The 17869-nt window shown below is 43.6% G+C and overlaps 1 protein-coding gene across 5 annotated transcripts in view; it reads right to left on the reverse strand.

The window, feature by feature from the left end:
• cdkl5 (cyclin-dependent kinase-like 5) overlaps nucleotides 1-17869 on the reverse strand; it is a 190992-nt gene that overhangs the window by 47590 nt on the left and 125533 nt on the right. For all 5 annotated transcript variants that reach the window (XM_041211033.1, XM_041211034.1, XM_041211032.1 and 2 more), the window contains 2 exons: nucleotides 9069-9159; nucleotides 3450-3639 (listed from right to left, as the gene is read on the reverse strand). In XM_041211033.1, coding sequence (XP_041066967.1) covers nucleotides 3450-3639; nucleotides 9069-9159 — 281 coding nt within the window. The remainder of the gene's footprint in view (nucleotides 1-3449; nucleotides 3640-9068; nucleotides 9160-17869) is intronic.

The raw sequence follows: 17869 nt of genomic DNA on the forward strand, positions 1-17869 counted from the left end.
TATATAGACCCCCAAACTGTAGTGATGTTGGGAATGGCGTTAAACAGGAAATTAGAGACGCATGCAATAAAGGAACATCTGTAATTATGGGTGACTTTAATCTGCATAAAGATTGGGCAAAGCAAATTAGTAACAATACCATAGAGGAGGAATTCCTGGAGTATATACGGGATGGTTTTCTGGACCAATATGTTGAGGAACCAACAAGAGAACAGGCTATCCTAGACTGGGTATTGTGTAATGAGAAAGGAATAATTGGCAATTTAGTTGTGCAAGGTCCCTTGGGGATGGGCGACCATAACATAATAGAATTCTTCATCAAGATGGAGAGTGACGTAGTTGATTCTGAGACTAGGGTCCTGAATCTTAATAAAGGAAACTACAAGGGTATGAGGCGTGAGTTGGCTATGATGGATTGGGAAACGTTACTTAAAGGGATGATGGTGGATAGGCAATGGCAAACGTTGAAAGAGCACATGGGTGAACTGAAACAATTGTTTATTCCTGTCTGGTGCAAAGGAAAATAGGAAAGGTGGCCAAACCATAGCTTACAAGGGAAATTAGAGATAGTATTAGATGCAATGAAGAGGCATACAAATTGGCTAGAAAAAAGAAGAGGCCTGAGAATTGGGAGCACTTTAGAATTCAGCAAAGGAGGACCAAGGGATTGATTAAGAAGGGGAAAATAGAGTACGAGAGTAAGCTTGTGGGGAACATAAAAACTAACTGTAAAAGTTTCTATAGGTATGTGAAGAGAAAAAGATCGGTGAAGACAAATGTCAGAAACAGGGGAATTTATAATGGGGAACAAAGAAATGGCTGAATAACTAAATACATACTTTGGTTCTGTCTTCACAAAGGAGGACACAAATAACATACCAGAAATGTTGGGGAACACAGGGTTTAGTGAGGAGGAGGAACTGAAAGAAGTCAGTGTTAGTAGGGAAATGGTGATGGAGAAATTGATGGAATTGAAGGCCGATAAATCCCCAGGGCCTGATAATCTACATCCCAGAGTACTTAAGGAAGTGGCCCTAGAAATAGTGGATGTACTGGTGGTCATCTTCTGAGATTCTACAGACTCTGGAACAGTTCCAGCAGTTTGGAGGGTAGCTAATTTAACCCCACTATTTAAAAAGGGAGGTAGAGAGAAAATAGGGAATTATAGACCAGTCAGCCTGACGTCGGTAGTGGGGAAAATTCTAGAATCCATTATAAAAGATTTAATAGCTGAGCACTTGGAAAACAGTGGCAGAATCGGACAGTCAGCTTGGATTTATAAAAAGGAAATCATGCTTGACAAATCTACTGGAATTTTTCGAGAATGTAACCCGTAGAGTTGATGAGGGGGAGCCAGTGGATGTGGTTTATTTGGACTTTCAGAAGGCTTTCGCCAAAGTCCTACATAAGAGATTAGTGTGTCAAATTAAAGTGTGTGGGATTGGGCATAGTGTATTGAGATGGATAGAAAAGTGGTTGGCGGAAACAAAGAGTAGGAATAAACAGGTCTTTTTCCAAATGGCAGGCAGTGACAAGTGGGGATCAGTGCTGAGACCCCAGCTATTCACAATATATATTAATGATTTAAATGAGGAAACTGAATGTAATATCTCCAAATTTGCAGATGACACAAAGCTGGGTGGGAAGATAAGCTGTGACGAGGATGCAGAGATGCTTCAGTGTGATTTGGACAAGCTGAGTGAGTGGGCAAATGCATGGCAGATGCAGTATAATGTGGATAAATGAGAAGTTATCCACTTTGGTAGTAAAAACAGGAAGGCAGATTATTATCTGAATGGATATAAATTGAGAGAGGGGAATGTGCAACGAGACCTGGGTGTCCTCGTACATCAGTCGCTGAAGATAAGCATGCAGGTGCAACAGAGGGTAAAGAAGGCAAATGGTATATTGGCTTTCATAGCCAGAGGATTCGAGTACAGGAGCAGGGATGCCTTGCTGCAATTATACAGGGCCTTGGTGAGACCACACCTGGACTATTATTTGCAGTTTTAGTCTCCTTATCTGAGGAAGGATGTTCTTGCTATAGAGGAAGTGCAGCGAAGGTTTACCAGACTGATTCCTGGGATGGCGGGACTGACATATGAGGAGAGATTGAGTCGGTTAGGATTATATTCACTGGAGTTCAGAAGAATGAGTGGGGATCTCATAGAAACCTATAAAATTGTAACAGGACTAGATAGGGTAGATGCAGGAAGGATGTTCCCGATGGTGGGGGAGTCCAGAACCAGGGGTCACAGTCTGAGGATATGGGGTAGACCATTTAGGACTGAGATGAGGAGAAATTTCTTCACCTAGAGAGCGGTGAGCCTGTGGAATTCGCTACCACAGAAAGTAGTTGAGGTCAAAACATTGCATGTTTTCGAGAACGAGTTAGATATAGCTCTAGGGGCAAAAGGGATCAAAGGATATGGGGAGAAAGCGGGAGCAGGCTATTGAGTTGGATGATCAGCCATGATCATAATGAATGGCAGAGCATGCTTGAAGGGCCGAACGGCCTACTCCTGCTCCTACATTCTTTGTTTCTATAACTCCACTCACCATCTCTCCCTACCCGCTCATTCCCTTCCACTCGCTGCTTCACTCTCATAACCTCTTCTTCCCTCCGTTCGACACTTCCCTCTCCTGAACCCCTGCTCACCACTTCCCTCTCCTGACCTCCTAAATTGCTGATCCCCACTCACTGTTTCCCTCTCTCGATCTCATCACTGCTTTCTTTTTCCTGTTTGCTGTCTCAAGTGGCTTGGGAGAAGGGCAGGGAGTGGGAGGGAGCAGGAGGGAGTGAATGAGGCGGCAAGAAGCATGGCGAATAGCAGGGGGCAAAGGGGTCAGGAGAAAAAAGAGGTGAGGGGGAGAGAGCAAGAGAGGCGTTGAGCAGGTGGCAGGAAGCCTTGAGTGGGAAGTAAGTTAGTAAGAGTGGTAAGTTAGCAAGGATAGTAAACTGAAAGACAATTTTTGGGCCAGTTAGATTCAAGACAATCAATAGGTTTTTAATGTAAAAATTACAGGTCAGGAACGTAGCTCAGAGATGGATACAACAACTGTATCAATTAAAGGCACAATTAAAACCAAGGTTAACAGATTAAAACTTTAATTGATTAATTTCAACCCATTTTTAAAAGTCATAATCAATTAATTTTTTTAAGAAATTGATCGACAGCTCATAAAGGAGTTTGTGACAAACTTAATTTTTTAATGCCAATTTCATCTGAATATATATTTTAGTTTCAATGATGTTTCTGTAAAGAAACAAGCTCAATGATTGCAATCCAACTCTCTCCAGTTTGTAGTTTGTAAACCGTATTTGAAGCATTTGATCAGAACAATCTAGCTTATCATCTTAATAAATATACTTATGATAATCTTTCTATAGGAGAACTTTGGGTGCACATTGATTCTTAATTCGACTTCAACATATTTAAACACTGTACCCGCAAGCCATGAAAGCGAGGATTACTGTAAAAGAGCTTCATCTGCTCAGGTGGCAGTGGTCCCAATACTCTCTGGATTGTGTAAAGCTGATCTATTTCACTCTCTCCTGGAAAAAGTGGTTGTCCGTCACTTAATTCTCCAAGAATGCAGCCCACAGACCACATGTCAACAGCCTTTCCATATGGAGCCCTGCAAAGGAAGAGAAGGAAACCAAAATACAAGTAGAATGATGCATTTTATATCGTATTACAAAAGACAGCTTTCCCCCTCTTTGGGGATGGGGGCGGAATGGGTGTCAAGATGGTAAACATGACAAAAAAAAATCTGAAATCTAAAATTCTGAAACATAGTACGTTAAGCATCTAAAATTTTAATTTATGACTAAATGCCATTTTTACTTAAATATTTCAGACTTATTTTGAAAAAGCATTGCCATTTCAATTTATATTAATGATGGGCAATTATCGATGTCTGACATTAATGTAAAGAGGCAATGCAACATGATTTTGCTACAGAACATCAATCCCCACTCACCCCACCTCCCACCCTAGGAGTTACATATAGTTCAAATACATCTGTTGCAAGAGTCTGTGAAAATATAAATCAGCTAAGCCATACTATATAATGATGTTCACTAATTAGTAAATCACAAATTAGTAAAATTAACAGCTTCAACTGACCCATAAACGATGTAAAGGTCTCTAACCCTGCAAACCTTTATCCTATTTTACAATAAGTTACACGGTGGTGGGGCAAGCAGGGAGGTGGTGGTAAAATAGTTAACTTGTCCAATTGCTGAATTTAAATGAATACTGCCAAGTAGCTGTGGCTGTGCTTAAATGGACAAGTAAAAGCATCCTGATCATGTAAAAGAGTAAAGTTTAAGTATCCTGTCACTGAAGTCATGAAACTTGCATCCAATAAAAAGAATGCAAGATAGGAGTCAAATCTTGCAAACCCATGGCTCCTGACCTTTTTTCACGGGATGTGGGCTTCGCTGGCTGGGCCAGCATTTATTGCCCATCCCTAGTTGCTTTCGAGAAGGTGGTGGTGAGCTGCCTTCTTGAACTTCTGCAGTCCATGTGGTGGAGGTGCACCCACAGTGCTGTTAGGGAGTGAGTTCCAGGTTTTTTACCCAGTGATAGTGAAGGAACGGCGATATATTTCCAAGTTAGGATGCTGATTGACTGGAGGAGACCTGCCATCATTTGAAATAAACTGCATCCCCTTATATTATCCTCATGCTTCCATTTATCAAATGTACTCGTGTAAACATTGATCCCATGACTTATGGCTTAAAAAAGTAATTTTTTATATACCTTATGTAAAAGTCAATTCTACTTTTTCAGGGATCAAGCCATGTTGTGATTATAAATTACTTACTAGTAATTACTACAATTCATTAATTTACCACTGCATGGGGAAACAATGATACTGCAGACACACTCCCCAGGGATTCCATCTCTTATTACAATTTATCATCTTCTTAGTCCTTGTCTGCAGAAGATCTTTTTGTTCTTTCTCTTTATGCTGTGTCTCTTGAAGGGGAATTGGGGTGAGGAGGAGCAGATGCGGACCCCTTGTAAATACTGCACATGGAGGAACCTTTAGATTTTCGCTCCGTCAATTCTGGCGGCAATCTCCCAGCCAATTGACAAGACTAATCTGTTACATATGATCCATCATGGGGCCTTCAAGGAAGTACAAGTATGCAACTCAATTTAAAATGAAGGCTGTAGCATTCGCCATGAAGACTAATAATTACGCTGCAGCAAAGACTTTAATGTTTCCAAGAAAATAATTAAGAGAATGGAGAAAAGTATCTAGTAAACTGAAAAAGAGGCATAAGAATATGCTAACAGAGGAAGACCAAGAAAATGGCCTCACCAGGAAAAAAAAGCGGCAGAATGGGTTAACAAGCATCGGCAAAATAGTCATATTATCACCTGTGGAGTCATCTGACTCTACACCCTCAAAGAAGTGAAGAAAAATAGTATTCCAGAATTCAAGGTCAATGTCAGGTGCTGCACAAGATTCATGAAAAAGCATGATTTAATACTCTGTGAAAAAGCAAAAATTTCACACCATCTGCCACCTAAACTCAAAGATATGATCATCAAATTCCACCATCCAGCAATGATAGAAAAATGTGCATCAATTGGCCTGCATTGGAAGGCTATGTTTGCTGCCAATGCCTTGCATGCACAGTTAGACTTTTTTACTCAGTTATGTCATGCAATGGAGTAGCAGTGGCCAGGGTCTAAAGTTGGTGCTGCTCAAATCATCACAGCCTTTCAATGTGCACTTGGAGCAGAGTTATACCAACAGTGATAAATGGCATTAACAGTTCTAAATGCACACATGGAGAAAATGCCGAAACTTAACAATATGAATGTGTTATGTATTCTACTGTGCCTCTGTTTATTTCAGTCTCGAACCACTGCATGGGGAAACAATGATACTGCAGACACACTCCCCAGGGATTCCATCTCTTATTACAATTTATCAGCTTCTTAGTCCTTGTCTGCAGAAGATCTTTTTGTTCTTTCTCTTTATGCTGTGTCTCTTGAAGGGGAATTGGGGTGAGGAGGAGCAGATGCGGACCCCTTGTAAATACTGCCCAACACTCCCCATGGGTGCCCTGTGCATACTGACACACTCCCTGGGAAGTGTGCTGACGTCATCAGCGCATGCACAGTGTGATACTGGCAGGCTGGGCACAGTGGAGTGACATCCTTAGATTTTGCACGTGTAGATCAGTGCGCATGCGCAGACTGCCACCTTGCATTGGCAGGAGACACAATGGCATTGGAAATATGGACGAAATACCAATAAACTTCGACATGCCAGCAAACAATATCGGTCTCAAGGCTGGTGAAAAACGTCCTTATAAGGACAACTTGTCTCAAGAAGATGTGGTTCACAGTAGTTCCATCTTGTATGGTAGATGGGCACAAAACAAAAGCCAATGGTGATATTTAAGCGCAAAACTCTCCCCAAGGAGAAATTTCCGAAAGGCATTGTTGTCCATGCTCACATGAAAGGCTGGATGGATGACAGTGATTGCAAGAAATTGATCAAAAAGAAGTGCAGGAGGACTACACAAAGATAATAACTTGCTCATCTGGGACATTTTAAATCCCACCTTGTTGACAGTTGTTCCCAGCAGTCTTAAGAGTGTTGTTCAACCCTTGGATATGTGTAAAAACAAACCTCTCAAGGACAGCATTCAAAAAATGTGGAACATTTGGATGTTGGAAGGTGAAAAAACATTCACTAAGGGCAGAATTATGTGAGCATCCTCACTAGTAACATAGTGTCAATGGGTTGCAGACGTTGGAATGAACTTGACCACAACATTGTCAAAAAATAATTTCTAAAATGTGGAACATCGAATGTGCTCAATGGTACCGAGGACAATTACTTGTGGAATGATGATATCGAAGTTAGGGGTACTACCGATGAAGACCAGGAGGATCTATGCATTGATGTTATTCAACCAGGTTATAGGGATGAATTGTTCGGTGATTGAGATAGTGATCAGATGATTTCAAAGGGTTTCAATGTGAAATCTTAGTTAATTTGTTACAGTGTATATTTATATTGCACTGGATGAAACAGGCATTGTTTGTAATATCATAAAATAATGGCTGACAATACACATGGATGAAATATAGTTTGCAATGTTGTAAAATAAGTACATGTTAGAGAATTATTATGAATTTTTTTAGTGTTGTTGCTTTCTACTTTATTCCATTGTGATGGTCTTTGTTGGATTTCATTTAGGCCCAAATTAAGCATGTATATCAACACCTCGAAAACACTACCCACATGGAAGTTGACCCCCTGTCCCCTGACTTTTGGTCTAAAAAATTGGTCTCAAAAATTTGACTTCTGCACAAGAATGTACAGTATTTGAATAAGGCACAATTATTTATTTAGTTATTTTTTTTTCTTCATTCATGGTCTTTGCTGGCTGGGCCAGCATTTAATGCCCATCCCTAGTTGCCCTTGAGAAGGTGGTGGTGAGCTGCCTTCTTGAACCACTGCAGTCCATGTGGTGTAGGTACACCCACATTGTACCTACGCATTCGTCATGTGACTTCAACACACTGCCGAGCAGGAATATCTTCTCAGCTTGATGCAATATTAAGCAGAATAATGACAAGTACTATCATCTCTTGTTACTTGCATGTAATTAATGTTACGTTAAGGTTTAGTATTAAATAAATGGCTTGGTATTCAGTGGCTCTCTTCCCCTTCTTTTATACTGGGATTTGTTTTGTGATATGTCAACTGATTAATGAAGTTTTTATCTCTCACAGCTGGTGGCAACTCCAAATTGAACTTGTTGGATGATATTTTTCACGGTATTTTCCTGAGTTTAGAAAATCTGGAAGTTACTTTAGAGTTTGCTGTTACCTGCATTAGACCACCCCCACCCCACCCACGCCTGCCACACATCAGGAGCCAGTAAACTCAATATGCCACTAAACCCAATGTAAAGGTGAACTTTGTCCTTTACCACAGAGAGGCAGACCTGAAAGGAAAACAACTAAAGGCCAAGGTGAAGGAAGATATTGAAATTGACACTGAAATTACTGATCCTTAATGAGTCATCTGGTCAAACATTTCCAATACTTTTTCTAATTTTTTTCTAATAAAACTATCATCATTTCTCAGCAATTGTGTCTGTTTATTGTCAAAATTGGTTAAAAAAATGATCCCCAATTGATTTAGACACATAAAAAGGTTTATCTAGAGAGCTTTATATATGGTCAACATGGCTGGGGCACAGAAAGGTCAGCTACAGCTCACCATTAAAGGGGAAGTTTTGGTGGCAATGGAAGAGTTGAGTACTTGTTCACAACGGTACAGCAGCGCTATGTTGATGTCGAACCTTTGTTTCCTTGTTATGAGCCAATGACTTTCATAGCTCGAACCTGTATGACTGTACTGACTTAATCAATGACCTTCCTCTATGCAGTAACATGTATCATCACATGCAAAGCAAATCCTGAATTAGGATTAGTGGACAGCGAAGTGGTGTTACACCAAGAGTGCGAGTTTTGCAGTGTACAATCAGTTAAGTCTCAAAACTATTTGGAGGTCACTCTCAATTCTGTTGTGTTTACTGTTCTTAGCCTTCCAGTTAAATGAGCCATGAATACAACATAGCACTTATGTAATCAATCACATAATTATAGAAATGTTCCACTGGTTTTGAAAATAAGAGACAAGATATATAGATTTTTAAAAAGTGTTTAAAGAAGTTCCCATTATTCCATTTCTTTTCCTGTTTTATTTTTAGAACTTTTGCATTGACAGAGCAAAACAGACGTCTTCCAAATAAACCACTTCCCAATGTTGTGTTGTTGGATTTGTCAAAAACAGCAGAGTTCTGATATTAACTGGGGACAGAATCAACTGGCTTCCTTGTCTACCACAGTCCTTAAAAGATTCACTTTGTCATGAGTCTTAGGAAAATTCACTGGGTTTCTCAATATATTAGGTAATTTCAATGTGTACTCATTTCATTTTTAACAAGTCCACTGAATCAACTTGATGTTTTATAATAATCTTCTAATTGACAACTGTGGAGCAGCTCAACAACTTACCCAAGTAGTAGTTCTGGTGATCGGTACCACCTAGTGGCCACATATTCTGTGTAATTCGCATTGCTGCCCTCTGACAAGTTCCGAGCAAATCCTGTGTTATCAGAAGGCAAAAATGTGAGCATGTTATGTCTTAGCAAAGTCTCCAAATGCCAAAGATAAATACTTAATGTCTAAAAATTCCAAGACTTAATATAGAAACATTTTTTAAAAAATGAATTTAGGGTTGTCACCAGGGTTTCAGTAAAACATAATTGCAGTTGCCAACTACAAAAGTATTTTCTACAACTTTTTTGAAGAAATTTGTAGTCCCGTTCATTCTGAAAAGCTAACTTTTTGTTTAAAGGTCATACATTTACTCTCACTGAATATTAAACATTTTATTCAAAACTAACTTACTTCTGGGCAGATAGCAGATGGAAGCTGCAGTGGTACAGGAAAGGAAAGCTTTGAGAGAGGAGTTGTAATAGAGATCATCTTTACTTATTTTTGTGAGTCTCACATTTTGCATGTATTGAAATTTCATTCTTTTATTATGGGAGTTCAACATTGTGTATGTTATGTATGGAATCACTTTCTGCATGTATAGGGGGCAACAACAACAACTTGCAGACGGCCAAAAGCTTGGTTAATGATGTAGGTTTTACGGACCATCTTAAAGGAGAACAAGTAGAGACATGGAGAAATTTAGGGACAGAATTCCAAAGTTTAGAACCAAGCAGTTTCAAGTATGGTCACCAATGGTGGAACAAATAAAATTGAAGTTGTGGATTAGGCCAGAATTGAGGGAGTACAGAGATCGTGATGGCTTGTAGGGCTGGAGAAGGTTGCAGAAATAGTCAAGGAAGAGGCCAGGGGGGGCCTCTCAGGTGAGGATATTAAGATTGAGGCAGTCGGACCAGGAGCCAGTGTAGGTCAGCAAGCATAGATGTAATGAATAAATGAGACTTGGAGCAAGTTAATACATAGTCAGCAAAGATTTAAATGAGAACAGGTCTATGTAGGGTGGAAAATGGGAGACCACGCAGAACTCCAAAAGATTTGACATTTCTGCTCTGAGTGAAAAATTTAATTAAACTCTAGCAGAACACAAATGCACACGGTGGCCATCTTGTATCTCTGGAATCAGACTGAAGGTCATCAATGGCATGGATATTATCACAAAAGCCAAAACAATTAAATTCAAGTTGGATGAAACTAAAAGGCACTCGTAGGAGAAATATACAGAAGGGTATTCACATATAATTGTTCACTTTAACAGATCAATAATAATGGCCATGGAGAAGCCTCGGTGGGCATTAGATCGCTGGCTATCTCGGTACACATTGGCGAGGGAACTTCGCAATCGATTGAGGTGCAGGTGGAGGCAGAGAGTGCCCAGGGCGCTGACAGTTGAAGGATGGCTGGGGACCAGGACAATGCTCATTTGATGGCTGATGTGCCTCTGGAATCGTCCATGAGGCAGCAGATGCTGGACATCCAGCAGGGTGTGTGGGAGGATCTGGCGGAGATACATGAGGGAATGCATGCCATGGTCTCTGTTGCGGAAGAGTCCTTGCAGAGCATGAGCAATGCATTGACCCTCATGGCCGAGCGCAATGCCTCCTCCAAGGAGAGAGTGGCGACTCTATGGAGAGGCTCCTCCAGGAACTGAATCGGGGGTTCCTGGGATGCGCTCGGACCTGCAAGTCCTCACACCGGCAATGATCTCAGGTGGTCAGTGTCAGTGTGGGAGATTGATTGGGCAGCCAGTATCCCAACTAGGTGCCCGTCCATCAGTGGTGAGCAGAGAGGTCCAGAGCGACCACACGTTGGCGCACGAGCTGCCTGTCATCTCTGCGGGCTCCTCTCAAGGCACTCTGGATGAGGGCAGCAGCTCCTCCACCCGTCTGCTACTGACCGTGGCACCCGAAGAGGCTGCGATGACTGGGGAGATGCCAGGAGGGGCCAGCACAGGCTCCACGGGCCAGAGGACGCCCGCAAAATTCATCAAGGCCAACAGGGCAGCAGAGTGAGCAGGCTGTCTCCAATGCTGGTGCCAGCGAGGGGGGAGCACCTAGACGTAGCACCCACAAGCGAAAACTTAAAGCACCTTAATCACAACACCATGATCACGGGTGATATTTGTTTCCTCCATTTTTCCGTTCAGTGTTTATTGGTGTGATGGAAAACACCTGTCAATGTTAATTTGTAGAATGTTTGCCAGGCACCAGTTAATTAAATGTGTGTTTGTGCAGCTGGCTTCTGGATGCTTCATTTGTTCTGCAGGTGTAGGGTAAGCCATGATGTTATGATGGGCGTGTTTCTCCTTAACCTTTATTGAAATGGCACATAGTGTGTGTTGTTGACCAAGGAACTGGTCCTGTCAGGGATCGAGTATGGAGCCTGCAGCCCTGGCATGTGGTGGTGGCTCTTATTTGGTAGGCTAGCTGAAGGAGCATTGTATCAAAGTGTCCTGGGTGATCCCTGCCTCCCTGGAGGTTGCCCAGGTCAGCGTCTATGCCCTCAGCGTTCTCTTGACCGTGCTCATCCTCAGACTCACTACTGGACTCATCGTCTGTTGCCTGTGCAGCTGCATCAAGATCTTCTTCCTCCGCTGCGTCCCCCCTTTCAAGTGCCAGATTGAGGATAGCGCAGCATGCAACCACTATCAGAGACACATGATCTGGGGGGTATTGGAGTGCGCCCCCTGAACGGTCCAGGCACCAGAAGTGCATCTTGATAAGACCTATGATTCTCTCTACCACCGCCCTTGTGGAGGCGTGGCTCCTGTTATACCGCTGCTTGGACTCTGTTCTTGGGTGGCGGGGAGGCGTCATGAGCCATCATTTGAGGGGATAGCGCTCGTCACCCAGCAGCCATCCATCCAGATGGACTGAAGCATTGAAGAGGCACGGCACCTTATTATGTCTCAGGATGTAGGTGTCACGGGAGCTGCCAGGGTACCTTGCACAGACTTGCAGAATCTGCATCCTGTGATCACACACTATCTGCATATTCATGGAGTGGAATCCCTTCCTGTTGACAAAGGTACCCAGCTCACCCACTGGCACTTTGGTGGCCACATGTGTGTAGTCAATTGCCCCCTGGATGTGGGGGATCCCAACAATTGCTGCAAAGCCTCTGGTTCACTCTGCCTGGCTGGCCTCGTCCATATGATAGTCAATGAAAGTCAACGCACGCCTGAAAAGAGTGTCTGTCACCAGCTTGACACAACTGTGGAGAGCTGACTGGGAGATTCCACACAGATCCCCCACTGAGCCCTGGAAGGAGCCGGAGGCATAAAAGTTGAGGGTCACCATGACCTTCAAAGCCAGTGGCCTAGGATGTCCACCCACGCAATCAGAGTTGATCTCAGGGCCGATCCTCTAACAAATGGAGGTCACTGTCTCCCTCGAGAGGCGGAGCCTCCTTCGGCATTGCACCTCAGACACATTGAGATAGCTGCATTGCTGCCTATAAACCCTGGCAACAGGATAGCGGTATCTTCTGCGACCCCTTCCACCTTGGACTTCCCACTGGCCCTGGGCCCCTTGTGCCTACACCTCTCCTCCCACAGGTCGCTCCCCTGGAGGCTGAATTAGGGACACCTGGCCTCCTCCCCCTTCTGGCCCTCTCTTCCTCCTCAGAGGAGGTGCCTCCAGCGGAGACCACAATCCCCATTACCAGGGTAAGGGAAGGCTGTCTGATACCTGGAAGGCCCCAAGTGCTTTGAATCCTCTGGGGGCCTGGAAAACAACACTGACTGCTGAAGTGAAATGAAGATGCGACCAGCAGCAAGTTATATCCTAAACTACAAACTACTCACATTTACAAGCTCTTATCCCGCCCGTGAATGAAGTTTTTGAAATTGTGGCCGGCCCGCCTGCCTGTTTAGCCCGTGCGACAGCTTGAAAATCGCACGGGCTACGTAAATACCGAGACAATTGGTGTCTCAAGTGCCTTAACTGGCCATTTAATTAATGGCGGGCACGCCTCCATCTTCATTGCGCACCCACCTACCGAAATATCGTAAGAGCGCGTGTTGACGTTGACACACTCGGCCAGCATCAACGTGCTTTATTTCACGCTTGGGCGTGTTGGGTGCATGCCCACATGCCGAGCTAAAAATTCTGACCCCCAAGTTGTCCCTATTGGCATTATGAGTTAATGCAAAGCTGAAAGGCTGAAGAGACACACGGACAGATGCAAATTCATAAAGGTCTGTCATTTCAGCATACCGTGAAGTATTTTATATGAAACAACACCATTTTATTAGAGTATGAGGCTTCAAACACCCGAGGCCAAGACTAGAATTGAAACATTCTAAACAAACAAAATTATTTATCAAAAGTTTTTTTTAAAAAGCATAACTTCTAAAATAAAGACACAACAAAACCATCTTATGATTACACAACTGGATTAATTTGAATACACATAATAGTGAAATCTAGAACTAAGATCATTTGAAAAGCCAAAGAAACTAAACTTTCTCCCTTCTACACAGCAATAAATATCTTCTTCATCATTGCATACTATGGGGCTGCTACATTGCGAGAGATACTGGGCCGTAACTTCCTCAGAGTGGCAATCAGCATCGGATTGCCACTTAGTGCCCATTTATCTACGCCAAATTTATTCCATGCCTGTCCTGCCTGACATTCCAACTCAGGCCAGTTGAGGTCAAGGCAGCACAGCTGTCTCTGAAGTCTAGCATCGCAGTTCAGCAGAGTTGATTTGAAGGAGGACATGCCCCCTATTTACAGTACAAGCTGCTGTAAACCAGGAAAGTTTAAAGGTCCAATTGAAATTTACAGGCCAGGGAGAATATAAGTGCCTAAGGCAAGTGGACAGGATTTGGGGGTAAGGGGGAATTGGAGGTCAGGTGGGCATCGGGGGAGGGGGTCAGACATTGGGGCAGTGTGGTGGTAGTCAGACATTGGGGGTGGGGGGCTGGGTTGGACATGAGGTGGAACAGACCAGACATTCGGGAGGGGTGGGGGCAGAGCGAGCCAGACATTTAGGGGAGTGGGCATGTCGGACATTCGGGGGTGGGGGGTGGTGTTAGAATTTCAGAGGGGGTGACGGACATCACGGGGAGTGGGGGTCTAGTTGGACCTCGGGGGTGGGGAGGTTCGGGTTCGGACTGCTGGGATGGGGGTCCGGTCAGGTCGGGGTTAAGAGTTGGGCCCGCAATGGTGGGATTGGTCGGGTGAGGAGTCCCATGCAGGTGGGGGAAATCCCATGGGGGTTCCGATGGTAGGGAATGCTGTGGGGAGTGGTTAGTCAGGGACAGAGGAATGGTGGGTGGTCAGGGGTGTTGGGGGAATCCCGTGAGGGGATTGGTCTGGATCTTTACAATAGTTACCTAGGAGTTTTAAGAGGTTTTAATTCTTCTAACATTGTCTGAGTAACTATTGGTGTAACCCTGTTGGAATCATCCGAAGTTTACGATTTAAGTCACATTTTTGGATGTTCACAGCGCAGGATAATTGCTCAGAGGAAGTTTGCACTTCTGGGCAATTGTCATGCAAATACTTACCTGTGAAGTTCCAAGAGGGGTTCCCCAGCGCATCTTTGGGGTATCCCCCCAATCTGATGTTGGGGAGCCTGGAAGTTACAGCCCAACCACCTTTTGGACGAGACATTAAACTGAAGTTTTGTGTTCTTGCTCAGGTGGATATGAATGATCCAATGACACTATCTGAGTAAGAGGAGGGAGCTCTGGGGCTGCCCAAGCCAACATTCAGCCCTCTGCTAACTTTACTAAAAATAGATTATCCAATAATTTATAATTTTCAGTTTGTGCTGAGAGGAGGGCAGTATGGGCTAGTAAAAAAATGAGCCAGGAATAGTGGACTTTGAAATCAGGAATTTGTTAAAAGTGGGAATTCAGTAGTGAGTAGCAGATAAATTGTGGGTAATAATGGTGGGTAAGTTGCACAGAAATTATATTTCATCAAACTGCAGCTCAAGCTTATTTACCTGTCAATCCACTGCAAACAAGTCACTAGCAGATGCCTATTCAATATTGAGTGTTTGGCGCTGATAGAACAATTTCAACTGATATACCTGAAGGTATATAAAGGATGTTATTTGCAAGAGCCATGCTCAAGCTGGAAGCACAGCAGAGTGAGTTGGTTAAGAGTGAGGTCTTGAAAGACAGGCATTTGGTACAAATGGGAATTCAATGCAGAAGGGGAAGCAACTATGAAATAAATTAACTGAGAAACATTTTAAAGCAAGTGCTAAATTATTTAATCACCATTTAATACTTAATGTAGTAGATTATGAGGCTACAAAAATTTAAGTAGACATTAATACATATGGTGCAGAACTTGGGCAACATCAAGAAAAGAGGGACAATGACTGGGTACAAATAAGATAGATGTGTGAACTAGCAAGGACCAGCACATGCCAGGGGGGAGGCAGGGGCGGGTGGTGGCGGTGCAGTCAGTGAAGATTGTGGGAGCACCAAAGAAAGTGGCCGAAAAGAGATTGAAGTGGTATGGTTATCTGTTGCAGAGACAGAGAGGAAATGTGGTGAGGCAAACAATGGAGGTGAGACTGCAAGGAAGAAGAGGAGAAAGACTTCAGACCAGATCAAAAGACGCAGTGGTGAGAAGGGTAAACAATCAGCATTGTGGCGACCCTGGGGGTATGGTGGAAGTGAGGAGGAGGAGGAGAAGGGGGAAGGAGAATTAATAAAGAGGAGGAAAGACCGAAAACCTTTGCAACAGCTTTAAGTTAAGTAAATAAAAATTAAATGAATGAACATTGACATTAACAAAAGGCAAAACAGGCTACATAAACTAAACAATAAAAATAACACTAAGAAATCAAATTAAATCCATCACAACCATAATTAAGTATTAATGGTTAATCAGTTAGCAGTCAAAATAGATAAATAAATAACTGCTGTACAGCAAATAAGCCCAACACAGGTAGCACAACAGTGTGTCAGGAGTAGGGATAAAGAGAATATTCTCCAATTGACAGGATATGACATATGGTATGTTAACTGTATGCAGGGGGTGGACATTAACTAGTGATTCAGTTGAATCCTTAGAAATAGACACAGACTGAAACTGTGGATGTTGGTTTGGCAGGTGTATGCTTGTAATGTGTAACTCTAAATAAATATAGAAGTGCGTAAAGACTGGCTCCAGTTCTCTCCTTCACCAATAGGCAATCATCCTCTGCAACCATGCTCTAGTCCAGAAAGCCAGTTGGTGAAGGATAGAATTGGTGACAACCTTCACATACTTTTATATTTATTTACAAAATTACAAATTACAAGCATGGTGTTTCTCCAGAGATCTATACTGGGGATCAGTTTTTCACAATATATATCAATGACTTGGGTGAAGGAATGGGGAGATGTGCAACCAAGTTTGAAGATAGCACAAAGTTAGGATAAGAAGTTTAGATGGGAGAAGAAAAGTTACAATGGGATGCACAGATTAAATGAGATGCCAAAGTTGTGGCGGATGGAATTGTGAGGTCATTTATTTTGGACCCATCCATCCATCCATTTTCACACCGTTTTTCCTGGTAAGGGTCGTGGTGACAGTAAGCTGAGCAGGGCCGACCAGGTTTCCCTTTCCTCAGCCACAGATTCCAGCTCCTCTTGGGGAATTCCCAGATGTTCCCAGGCCAGCTGAGAGATGTAATCCCTCCAGCATGTCCTGAGTAAGCCTTGAGGTCTCCACCCCGTGGGCTGTGCTCAGTACAGCTCCAGCAAGGGCCTACCAGGGGGCATCCTTGTCAATGCCCGAACCACCTCAATTGGTCCCTCTCAATCCGGAGGAACAGCAACTCTATTCAAAGGCTCTCCCAGATTGCCGAAATCCTCATCCTGTCCCAGAGACCACTTGTATCCGCAATCTTATCCTTTTGGTAATTACCCACAGTTCATGGCCATAGGTGAGGATGGGGACGTAGATCGACTGGTAAACCGAGAGCTTCATCCTAAAACTCAGCTGCCGCTTCACCACCACAGCCCGGTAGAGCACCCGCAAAACTGCAGCTGATGCACTGTTCTGCTGGTCAATCTCATGCTTCCCCCTGCCGTCGCTCGCGAACAAGATTCCAAGATACTTGAATTCCTCCACTGAGGGAAACTGTTCCCCCCTCACTTGGATAGAGCAACCTACTCTTTTCCGTGGGATAACCATGACCTCAAATTTGGAGGTGCTGATCCACATCACAGCCGGCAGCGAAACGTTCGAATGCATGCTGGAGATCACGGTCAGATGAGGCAAGAAGCACAACATCATCTGCAAACAGCAGAGAAGCCACTCTCTAGCCCCCGAACTAGGTCCTCTCTGGCTGCATCTTCATATCCTGTCCATGAAAATCAGGAACAGGAGTGCAGACAAGACACACCCTTGGCGGTGTCCAACGCTCAACTCGAACAAGTTCAACTTAACTAAGAGAATCTGGACACAATTCTCGCTCTGCGAATAGGGGAACCTGACAGAACGCAGAAGCAGCACTAGCACCTCATATTTCCACAGCACCTCCCACAAAATATCCTGAGGAACGAAGTCGTATGTCTTCTCCAGATCTACAAAACAGAGGTAGACCAGATTAGCAAACTACCACGAACCCTCAAATATCCGTGAGAGGACAAAGAGCTGCTCCACTGTTCCACGGCTAAGGGTGGAAGCTGCATTGTTTCACCTGAAACTGAGGTTCGACTAACTGATGACGTCTCCTCTCCAGCACTCTGGCATAGGCTTTCCTGGGGAGGCGAGGAGTCCGATCGCTCTATAGTTGAAACACACCCTCTGGCCCCCTTTCTTAAAGAAACTGGGGACCAC

This window comes from Carcharodon carcharias, chromosome 18 (assembly GCF_017639515.1).
Source record: "Carcharodon carcharias isolate sCarCar2 chromosome 18, sCarCar2.pri, whole genome shotgun sequence".
In the NCBI taxonomy this organism is placed as follows: Eukaryota; Metazoa; Chordata; class Chondrichthyes; order Lamniformes; family Lamnidae; genus Carcharodon; species Carcharodon carcharias.